Here is a 12304-nt window from a genome sequence, read left to right on the forward strand (position 1 = left end):
CAGTTCGGGGACGAAACACGTAGAAGTTAGTGGACTTGTAACAACCCTATCCAATGAGAGCTGGGAGTGGTCACTAGAGCGAGAAAGTTCAAACAAAGAGTGGCTCTTGGTAGACTTTTAGGATAGCGAAGGAGGTAGGAATGAACTAAATTGTTCAATGAACAAGAGAAAGTGTGCATGTGATATATATATATATATATATAAACGGAAATTTTACTTATAGATATACATTTTAACGTGACGGCAAGTTTTGCTTTGAAACTCTAAAATTAAGCATGCTTAGGTTAAAGCACAAGCAATAGTGGTGACCTCCTAGGAAGGTATTTGGATCTACACCAAAGGACAAAACCATTAAATTTAGTGAGTTACAAGTCAAAACGGATAATACATAGAATGAGTTAATTCAAAAATATCACATCTGGTTTATCTGATCTTTAATTAGGTCTCTCACAAGTGTATGAGTTTGATCATATTGCATGTTTAGTATTAGTTTATTTCAGAGCATCCGTAATCAATTCTTTTCAGCATTTGTAATTAAGTGAAGCTGGCAATTAGAATGCTAGTGCCAATAAACTAGCAATTAAAATTTGGCGAGTTGTCAGGGAAAACTAAAAGACATAAGACGGGCAAAGCGTCTTACTTTTGACTGTTTATCGACCTAGCGAGAAATAGTAAAAAAAATTCTGAATTGACCGAAAAACAAATTTATTTACTACTAAATTTAAAACTCTAACGCGCAATCGACTTAAAAATTTATAAATCTCATATCCGAAGAAATTAAATTCGAGCACCTCGGCTACAACGCGGCATAATTTCTAATCCTGGTCAAATTTGTGAGGCCCATGAGTACAATCTATAAAGTCGGGAAAAGTACCAAAAAATTATAAACTTATTGTACTTATACTAATTGAATTCTAAACATTTCAATTATACAAATTGAGTCCTAAATTTTTTAATTGATTATCAATATAGTCAATCCGGTCAATTTTGACCAAAAATCACTAATGTGAACTTAGTCATCCTACATGACACTATAAGTAATGATGATGACAAAATTTAACTTTTTTTAATTTTTATGAATTTCTAAATATTTTTTATTATTTCTTCTCTCAAGTCCCTTCTTTCTTTGTGTTTTTTTTTTTTTTTCAATTCTAGGCTGGCAAGGTCATTGGCCCACCATCATTATGCATAGGCAAGGGCTATCGACCCTCACCTGGTTTGGGTAAGGGCATTGCGCCCGTGGCCAACGAGGGCATAACGGCCCTTGCTCTTGGTTGACAAGGACCGACAACCTTGCCAACCCATAGTTGGGGAAAATAAAATAAAGGAAAGAAAAAACAAACAAAAAAGTAATAAAAAATCAGAAAATTTTAATAAAATTATCAACATCAGTACCAATCATGTCATGTAAGACAGCCGGCATCCACATTAACGATTTCTAATCAAAATTGATCAGAAGGATTGCCTTCTCTCTTTTTTTTTTGGTACTTTTCCCCTTTAAAGCTCAATGCCATGGTGCCAACTTCCAGAGGTGATCGAGATCATTTTCAGCCTTGAATCTTCTTTTTTTAGCACGTTCTGTGTTGGGATTTATCAATGATAAATAGTTAAGTTTAAAGTTTAAATTTCTTATCTATCATATTCTGTTGGAATCGGGCGAATTCGGGCATGGTTATCCTCCTGAACCCGTTAGTGAAATCTTTCTCCACCGCGTATGCATACAACTAGAATCATTTGTTTTTCTCCCTTCGCTTGGTTGCAAATGTATGGACTCAATACTGCATCCCAGAAAACTATCATACAGAGCCAGCTGCATATTCTGATCAAAGCACATATGTCATGGTCTATACTTCGGGTAGGAAATCAGGAATAGATAAAAAGACGAACACCAGTAAACAAATAAATGAAGTCATGATTCCATCCATTCGACCCAGAAAAGGGAAAAGTAATTGTATCAATGAGGCGGCAAGCCCTGAGTGCGATCTTGTTCATATCTAGGTGATTTTGATATAACGAGTGGTTAGGTTTAGATCAAGTCATTCCGAAGAAAAAAATCAAATTGGGTATACGTCGACATTGGTTTCCAAAGTTAGCATGCTCAATGACATGGCCGACTGTTATTAATTGGGTGATTAAATGCGACTGCTCGCTTATCTAAAAAGCATTGCTGTAGCCAATTCGAAGAATATCTTATTTGGAATCTGGTCCTATATATCTGATGTCACTCGAAAGAACAGCAAGAGGGCTAAATGTCAGGCGCACCTCGCAAAGTTTCGGACCAAAAATCAAAATGGAAAGCAAAAGGACATTTTATAAGACAAATCTCGTCTGCATGCTCGTAGTTATATCCTTCCGTTTGGTAGTTGGACTTCTTTATGCTTTGCTTTCGTTTATTGAGTTACCGAAGATGGTGACGTGTTTATAAAGCACGAAGGACAATGCCAATTGGCCTAAGCTGTTGTTTGGAGTACAACATGGAGTGAGGCAGGTATAAATCAAGCTCATCAGTTGCTTCACCAAAAGCAAGAGTGTATTGAGAGAGAGAGAGAGAGAGAGAGAGCATGGAGGAGGAGGAAGGGCATCGGATGGCAAGCGTAGGCGCCCCAACAATATGGGGAGGGAGCAACAGGATAGTGGCCGTCGATGTGGAGGGCCCGACCCCCCCACTCGATCTCCCTAATTCCACGGATGGTCAATCTGATCAAGAGGACTCACCCGAGCAGGTTCTCTCTCTTCTTTCTGTCCGAAGAACTGCAGGGAATAGAACCTTCGATAAAGACTTTTACGTTGTCCATTACGACAAAGAAAGAGAGAAAGGAAGGAGGGAAGGAAGGCAAACATTGGGTGTAATGTCACTTGCTATGGGACTTCCCGTCGGGTCACCTTTCACCATGTCCTGGGTCCCATGGGACTAATAAATCACTATTCTTGCAGGGAGTGAGGGTGAAAAGTTAAAATACATGCAGGGTCAGTAAACTTGCGACCTAAGTCTCTCATCTAATTGCATTTGTCCTTGTGATTATTCAGAAACCTGGATGGAGGAAGTTCTTATCATTTGTTGGCCCCGGTTTCCTCGTTTCCCTCGCATATCTTGACCCTGGAAACTGTAATCTCTCTCTCATACCTCACCCACCCTCCCCCCCCCCCCCCCCCCCCACCTTTTCTCTGTGTGTGTGTGTTTGTTCACGTGCGTGCCTACATGAAACTTTTGAATGAGTTCATGTTGAATTCACAGTTCTACAATTAATGTTGCAGTAGAAACTGATCTGCAGGCCGGAGCCAATCATGGATATGAGGTAACACAAAAGAACAGACAATACCCAACATATATTCGATCATACTTATGCAATTATATAGCGTATATTTAAATCTTATACTAATTTTTTTTTATAATATATTGGATCATATGGTCAGCTTCTGTGGATCATACTCATTGGGTTAATATTTGCTCTCATCATCCAATCACTGGCTGCTAATCTCGGAGTGAGCACTGGTAATTATTTCGTTAGAGAAATTAAGGAGGAATATGACAACTTTTTCCTACTCGTGAACACTCTCTCTTTATTGTTGTGATGATTCACTTGTCTATTGTAAATTTATCGAAATTTCAGGGAAACACCTATCTGAGCTATGTAAAGCTGAATACCCACCGTTGGTGAAGTATTGCTTATGGTTTTTGGCTGAAGTGGCCGTTATAGCCGCCGATATACCAGAAGGCATCTCTCTCTCTCTCTCTCTCTCTCTCTCTCTCTCTCTCTCTCTCTCTCTCTCATCAGCTCATAGAACTTGAGCTCGATATCTTACATATCATTTCTCAATCATTCTTTAGTTGTCATGGATCTCAGTCAACTTTTTCATCTGTACATATTGAGTTGGCACTCTATATGCTTTTCTCTTTCCACTAATCTTAAGGATAGGGTTAAGATATGAAATGATAGTTGAATCTCTTAAAATACATGGTCTAACTTTACTAAGTAGAAGAGTAAAGCATTTGGTGTCATGAAATTCTTCGCCTTGTATGTGCTTCAATAAGAAAAAATTAGAGGAAAAAAAAAAACTTAGGCATCATAATACACAAATATGTTAAGTATAATTACTTGTCAAATCAATAGAGATCGACATCCACAAGGTAAAATACATAACAATATTCTAAGGACCAACAATCTTCTACTTGCACAAATGTCTCGTTTGATGTCCTTACAAATATCAATTCTTCATCATTCAGTCATGAATTTCACAACTACCCTTATGGCTAGTATATATATGGATTAAACGAATGAAACACTAAATAGAGACAAAGATGAAGAACGAAGATGTCATCTCAAATAGATACGACACAAAACATGTGATTGCAAGAACATATCGAACTTTTCTTTCACAACTTCCGGCCTGCCCATATGCATGCCTCATATTAGTTCTTATGAAAATCACACACAAAACCCTATTCTCCAAATTTTTGTCTCCTCTTTCTTTTGTTTTTACAGTCCCTCGCCTTTTTACAGCGCCTAGGCAGAGTGTAGTCACGGCACCAAGTGTTACTAGATTGGAGGTCGTCTATAGTTTGAGACCTCCAATTTGAGGCTGCAACATCATATCGTGATTACGACAGACATCCAACAACGAAAATGGCGGTGGTCTGTTTGGAGACTGCCGGTGAGGACAATCCCAGTGGGCAGCAGTGACGGTACACGATGAGCTTTAAGAGGAATTATGACAAGGAAGACGTTAAGAGTACAAGAACAGGAGAAGGAATATAAATTAAAAGAAATGGGAGAAAAACTTGTTCATATGTCCCTTCGGAACTCTCAGATTTAGAGGATCCCAGTCCTGAAATATGCATTGATTTCTCTATATTATTAATACTCAGTAACATGTTACCTCTTTGTTTAGGGATAAACTGAAACCTTCAACTGACTCCAAGCCGCAGCACCAGCAAGCTATTACAGTAGAGCTTTGATTAATCCACATCGCAAATATAGTCCTGAAACACCCAATCGAGAATCGCATCGAAGTCGCATAGTTCTAAACCTCTGTTCAGTAACTCATTGAATGTGCCGTATGATAGTCATACGCAGATTGTCCGGTGAGATCATATTTTAATTAAATTTACTGACCAACCATATTCATGTTTGCAGTGATTGGGACGGCCTTCGCACTTAACATACTGTTTCACATCCCAGTGTGGGCTGGAGTTTTGGTCACTGGTTTCAGCACGATCGCGCTTCTTGGCCTGCAGAGATATGGGGTATGCGTACTTGGAATTCCATTGATTCAATGAGAACGTGTGTATTAGATTCCTTTGAATTTGTGACAACTCAGACCCAAGGCAGTTGAAGGGACGAACTACTGAGGATTGCCTCAGCAGTACGTGGGCGAGACTAAGGCCGTGTCTCCTGTCTCGCATTGCTTAGGGAGGAGTCCTGGGCTAACTTATAAGACTTGGGTCCCTCCAATTATACATATGCGTTTTCTTGGGATAGTATGGGCTGCCTAAAAAGAACAAAACCGTGAGAACTTAATGTCTAAAGCAGACAATATGTGTACATTGGAGACCCAGATCCTTACAGAATTACCTATGTCTGAAGAGCAGATTTGTTTCACCATCATTTAATTCAATGCTGTTCACTATTTTCTGAACCTCGGTTGTTTCTATCCACCGAAAAAAATGTGGTCTTCAAATTTACTAGATTCGGAAGCTGGAATTGCTGATAGCAACTTTGGTATTCATAATGGCGGCATGCTTCTTTGGCGAAATGAGCTACGTGAAGCCTCCTGCTACGGAGGTCCTGAAGGGGATGTTCATCCCCAGGCTCTCTGGGAACAGTGCCACTGGCGATGCCATCGCCTTGCTCGGCGCCCTCGTGATGCCGTATGATATCACTTTATACTTCATCACACACTGTCTTTGTCGTTAGATATACATGAAACTGATTTTCCAGATTTGAGAGTTCTATTGCTTGTCAACAGGCACAACCTGTTCCTCCATTCTGCTTTGGTCTTGTCCAGAAAAGTTCCGAGATCGGTCCGAGGCGTCAATGTACTAAATTCCTAACTTCATCTTCATTTTCTTTTGTTGTCAAAATTTTATTGGTGAAGATCTTATCCCTCGTTTGAAAAACTAGGCTATTATTTAGACGGCATAATGTGCATTCAATAATCGTCACTTCTGTTTTCACTAATTATATTTGGTAAAACGTGCAAAATATAGGAGAAATTTATAGTCAATGTTATGAAACATGTATTTTTGTTTTGTCAATTATCCAAAAGAAAAAAACGTGCACTTTTCATTTCATCTCATCAATCTCTGCAGGACGCCTGCCGTTTTTTCCTCATAGAAAGTGGGTTCGCATTATTCGTGGCATTCTTGATCAACGTCGCCGTTGTTTCTGTGTCTGGCACCGTCTGCTCGGCCAACAATCTTTCCAGTGAGAATGCAAGTCAATGCAACGATCTAACTCTCAATTCTGCTGCATTCCTCCTCAAGGTTCCAATTCCTAACAGAGACTATAAACCAGTTGGACCACAAGATAACATTTTAACTAAGAATAATATTCTTATTATCGTCTCAATTACCTGCATTTACAGAATATGTTGGGAAGATCTAGCTCAACGGTTTATGCCATTGCTTTGCTAGCTTCAGGACAAAGCTCCACAATTACAGGAACCTACGCAGGCCAATATATCATGCAGGTTGTTAATTAAGAAATTTCACGTAACTAGCTGTTTAAAGTGAACACTTGAATGGATCTGATTTTTCTTTTTGTGTGCGATTTGGTTAATTGCGTAGGGATTCTTGGATCTCAAAATGAAGAAGTGGATAAGGAACCTAGTGACTCGATGTGTTGCCATTACGCCAAGTCTCATCGTTGCTATAATGAGCGGATCTTCAGGAGCCAGTAGGCTCATCATCATTGCATCGGTATGCAGATTCCTCTGATATCTCCTGCCACTTCTACATTTAAATTCTTTGTATCATAATCTGGTGAAGATACGTGAGCATTCTATGCTCATTCTATAAGGAGTTTGATGTTGTTTTTCAGATGATTCTATCATTTGAGCTTCCGTTTGCTCTTATCCCACTCCTTAAGTTCAGTAGCAGTGCAACAAAGATGGGACCCCACAAAAACTCAATCTACGTAAGCTTGTCTTTTGATTTTTACACAAGTGAACTTTAGACTTGGTAGGTTAGTTCAGAAGTCCTAAAGAGATGCAAATTCGGGGGAAAAAAGGAAGAATTGAAAAAATGCAGAAGAACGTGTGGATATTCAAGTAAAATGACAATCCTGTCTTTTCAAATCTTTTATGGCTCTGGACGCAGATTATCGTGATCTCATGGATACTAGGAGTGGGACTCATCGGTATCAACATCTACTACCTCAGCACGGGCTTTGTCGGCTGGCTAATCAACAATAGTGTTCCCAAAGTTGCCAACGTTTTCATTGGAATCCTAGTGTTCCCACTCATGGCAGTCTACATCGTTGCAGTGATCTACTTAACTTTCCGAAAGGACACCATCGTCACATTTTCTGATGACCCTGTTAAGCATGCGACGGCAATGGCCATCGAACTTGGCAATGGCAATTCTGGCAAGTCACCAGACCGACTTCCTTATCGAGAGGATCTAGCAGACATTCCTTTTCCGGAGTAGTTTGCATCACATCGCTTAACAACTCAAGAAGCTATCCCCCAATGTATGCAGAGACAGATGCTAGAGTGAAACTATTTAGTAGAAATGTGGTAAAAAATAATGCCGCTAGAATCATAGCTAGAGTCAAGATCATTAAGGTACTCTCTTGCTGCAGCTTTTTTTAGCAGGGCTACTGGGCAATACATCGAGCAAAAATGTCTTTGTAACTTTAAGTTATTAGTAGACTCCTTTAAATTTTATCTTCAGTAAATATATAACTCCACAGGATCATTGCGTTTTTTCAACGTCACTGCAAAACCATACAAGTAATCTCTGAGAGAGGACATAAACTTCAACATGAGGCAGAGGCATGATACCATAAAGTGAACGATGATAATGCCCATCTGTCGGTGCATTTTGATGCCAAAATGGCAGAATTGAAACACCAGAACCCGATGCTACTTCCCTTGCACTACAGCCTCAACAGGATACAGAATGTTGAATTGCTGAACCGACTCCTACCAAGTGGATTTAACAATTATTCCTTTTCCCTTGCACCGTATCTCCCATCCCTTTAATACTTGGAATCTATCATGTAAATATAAAAGAGTTGCTAGAGTTGAGCTGAGTAAAACCATATGTAGTGTCAAAATTATTCACTGTCAGGAGTATGAACTCTAAATGTTTATGCAGAACCAATTTGGTAAAACACTGAGCAGAAAGGCACAGTGTAATTAAGCATTATTAATCCCCTCTCTTGTTGTTGTTCGTCGAGGATAATAGGCCTATCTTGTTGGATCCTTTCTTTTAGGCAAAGTGATTCGAGATCCTTGGGCTAACCTAATCATTTCGCATAACAGACAATGGGGCACGTAGTAATTAGGACTAATTAACAGGGCTCGACAGCTCATATTAAAAGGTTCAGCAAAGAACGAAAGCTTGCACGAGAAGTAGACAATGTAGAGGGAGACTAACAATCCCAGCTACCATAAGAAGATTTCACAGTTTACATCTGAAGAAGCATTATGCCAGTTACCTCATCCAACCTAATTATTGATGAAATAGAACACAAGGCCTTGTGCTCAGTCACCTGAGCACCTGCTTTTCTTGAGTCCCTCGTGTATTTATGCAAGAGATGGTAAACTCATATAATGGAAACCCCATTCCCGCTGTGTTTCCTTGTGCTGCACATTCTCAATGGTTTGAGAAGGTCACGGCCAAAACGGAAAAAGGTATGGCACCCTCACCTGAAAATCCAACCTTTTAACAGTAAAACAATAACTAACTTCGAGGAAGCCGTCGATGGAAGTCGTGTGGACAAAAAGCCCTCCTAACTTATCTCTACTATTGTGGTGCATTGCTTTCGGAACAAACTCATCGATTTGATTAATAAAAAAAAGGCAAAAGGAGAATGAAAATTTCTGAGACAACGGCACTAGTCTAGGGAATTCAATTCTCTGAATTGAGGAAAACACACTAGAGAACAATGCGCAAGATTTTTCCCAAAACCCCTTTCTTAATAGACTTAACCAGGAAAATTTCCAAGGCAATGGAAGAACTCGAAAAACCACAGACCTAATATGCGGAAAGCGATTTGTTCGTGAACCTTTGCTATGTGCAATCAAATCTAAATCAATTTTGGAGAAGCGCAATCAAGTCCTCTTATCGTCACTATTGGAAATTGCTTACTAGGCCATCGCAAAACACTTGCATGATAACTTTATGTTTACTTTTTCAATAAAGGCTTAGGATTTAATAGCAACTTTTCAGTCTACCAGGCGACATGCCTAGGGAGGAAAAAACGTTTTTCTTATTTCTAAGAAATATGCACTTAAAAATGATACGATCCAAAATACTGCTTAAGCCCCTAAAAAGCAATACTGGACAACAATCTTTAGGGTAGATCCCTTCTTATGTCTCTAAGTCATTCAAAAATCGCTCTTGTCAAATTGTCAACTCCACAATGGAAATCAATTGAATTCAACCAATCATTGATGGAAAAATTACCAAAAACTTCCTAAACTTATAATACGCATATTAATTCAATTATAAACCATTCAATTTGGTCAATCTAAATATATAACATTTTGACAATTTGTCAATAAAGTCATTCTCGTTAATTTTAGCCAAAATTCACTGACATGGATGCTGGTTGTCTTACGTGACATAGTCGACGCTAACATAGATAATTTTTCCTTTTATTCATTCTCTTTTTCTTTTTTCTTTTTTCTTTTCTACTTTTTCTTTTTCTCTTTCTTTTTACTGTGGGCCGGCAACCCTCATCTGCATTGGGAGAGGGCGTCAAGGCCTTCACTAACTCTAGGTAATGGCCACAATACCATCTTCGGCTAAAATTGGTCAAAATGAATATATTAGCAAATCATCAAAAACTTTAGGACTAAATAAGACGAATTAAAATGTTCAAAATTGAATTGGCATCCATATAATAAGTTTAGGGCTCTTTGGTAATTTTCTCATCAACGATCCTGATCTTGACCAAATGTCGATGTACTTGTCTCTCTGTTCCTGTAACTAAGAACAAAGTGTGTTGTGAGAAGAGAGCTTAAATAAAAAAATCTCTCGATCTACTTTTCACTTTGTTCCATTTCCTCTCGCCCTTCATGTGCTTTCCCGCCACATTCCTCCCAACATGAAGACAGAAAGTTCACTCGAAAAGTGACCCAAATTTCATCATCTTGCATGTAGTTTTTACCTACTGGATGTTATATAGCAATTCTGAGACCATCTCATCACGCATTTTAATCTCACACGTCCATCCGTCATTTCAAACTCAAAGACCAACTAATGATGGCCTAATCAAGTGCATCTACTTTACTATTTTGTCGGTCGCCAAAATAGTTAGCCAGTCTTAGATTAGCAAAATCATTTTTCTTATGGCGTGCACGATTCATCTCTTTGATACATTGGAGTAGTTGAGTTGATACATCGAGTGGAATTGTCACTTGCACGTAGCTAAGCTTGTTAGCATGGACCGCTACATGTTCTGAAAAGCAATTATCTGATGGGAGACGTGAACGGTCCATTTCGTTATCGACCGAAAGGAAGAGAACAAAATGGCTTCGGAAATATCTCTGGACATGAGTTCTGGGATAAGGTTGATTCTATTGACATCGTGCAAAGTTACTTTACAGGTAAAAACAGATAGATAAGACATAAATGTGCAAGACCCACCTCTTATTAGAGTCGCATAAGTGTATGAGTATGACAAGCTATGAAATTATATAATATGGATTGCGTAGTTATCAATAGTTTATCTCCAAGGATTATAATTAATTCTTACTTATTTCCGCAGCCGCTCAAGCTCACTTTAATCGAAGTCAACTGGCAATTAAAAAAGGACTCCATCTGTAGCCAAAAAGTCGTTCAATCTCCCTCTCTTTTCTCTTTCCATCGTCTTCTTCAGCCTTCAACCCAACCATGGGGAGGTTCTAAGCCAGTCTCACGCTACCCTCTATCAGTTGTTGATTTTATTTGAATTTTCTAGTTCTTTTCTTCCTTTTTCTTCTCTCTCGATTTAGATCTAGGAACTCTCTTTTCTTGGTCTAATTCTAGATCTGAGAGTTTGAACTCTCCTACTTTAATTCTAGATCTAAGAGTTCTTCTCTCCCAATTTAGATATGGGAGTTTAATAATGTTTTCATGGATTCGATACCCGCGTGCTCAGTCCATGGGACCTCCGCCTTTGGTTTCATCAATGATCGCAGGAAATTTGGTGTCTCAATTAATTATGAAGATTTACTATTTCAAAAGTTAGATTTGTATTTATTCGACCTATTTTGGTTGTTTCCGTACAATGATGGTGGAGAGGAAGCCAAACTTAGGCATGGAAGAAGCCAAACTTAGGCGTGCACCACCAAATGACGATGTACTTGTTGGAGATTGAATTTCCCACATGTGCTCATTACTGACGATAATACAAAATCTAATTATCTGTTGCCAATTACTTTACTTGACAAATCCGTTTCTTATGAATCAAGTGTGTACTTAACCTTGCTAATATTCTATTAATCCTCTTTTTTTTCTAGATTTGCCTTTTTTTTTGTAGTATTCCGACCTTTGCTCTGCTTCAATTTGTTTTGCCATGAAAGTATATGTACTTCTTATGTATCCTTTTGAGTAATGAATACAATCTTCCTTCAACAAAAAAAAAAATGGCTATTAAAATTGTTTGGCCCATAAACTGGCAACTAGAATTCGACAAGTTGCAATTAAATTAGGGGAAATTAGATGGAGACAAGATAGAGAAGAGTCTTACGATTAAGCTACTAGAAATAATAATGCCAAGTTATCGATCGGAGTTTGATGGATTAACCCCAAATGCACATAATGTTAGCAAATTTTTATGTTGACACCCAAAAATGACTGCCTTCTAAATTGCTATAACATCGATACGAAAAATAGATATTAAGTTATTATATCATCGATGAGTCATTGACAGCAAAGATGCTTGTCGATGACTATGATAATTGATGACCATAGGACAGTTAACAACATGTGATGAAGATAAGTCGACGATCAACATTTATATGATGCAAAAACTGAAAAAAAACAAAGATGTTGATTAGAGGTTAGATACAATGACAATTGAGAAGTCATAACTACTTCTAGAGACGATCCCCATGCAAGCATAAAGAGCAATCATGGAGTCTAAAATTA

The 12304-nt window shown here is 38.5% G+C and overlaps 1 protein-coding gene across 2 annotated transcripts; it reads left to right on the plus strand.

Moving 5' to 3' along the window:
- Nucleotides 1-2585: 2585 nt before the first annotated feature.
- LOC139883347 (metal transporter Nramp7.2-like) lies at nt 2586-7648 on the plus strand. 2 transcript variants are annotated; one of them, XM_071867534.1, is made up of 13 exons: nt 2586-2722; nt 3024-3106; nt 3256-3296; nt 3415-3493; nt 3612-3716; nt 5136-5245; nt 5688-5869; nt 5968-6037; nt 6311-6484; nt 6586-6690; nt 6788-6919; nt 7041-7136; nt 7319-7648. In XM_071867534.1, exons 1-13 carry the CDS (start codon nt 2586-2588, stop codon nt 7646-7648), a joined length of 1644 nt encoding a protein of 547 aa, XP_071723635.1. The 2 variants fall into 2 exon arrangements, with proteins under 2 accessions (XP_071723635.1, XP_071723636.1); XM_071867535.1 differs by having other exon boundaries at nt 2586-2704.
- The last annotated feature ends 4656 nt before the right edge of the window (nt 7649-12304 follow it).

The sequence above is a fragment of the Rutidosis leptorrhynchoides genome, unplaced genomic scaffold, assembly GCF_046630445.1.
Source record: "Rutidosis leptorrhynchoides isolate AG116_Rl617_1_P2 unplaced genomic scaffold, CSIRO_AGI_Rlap_v1 contig385, whole genome shotgun sequence".
Classification (NCBI taxonomy): domain Eukaryota; kingdom Viridiplantae; phylum Streptophyta; class Magnoliopsida; order Asterales; family Asteraceae; genus Rutidosis; species Rutidosis leptorrhynchoides.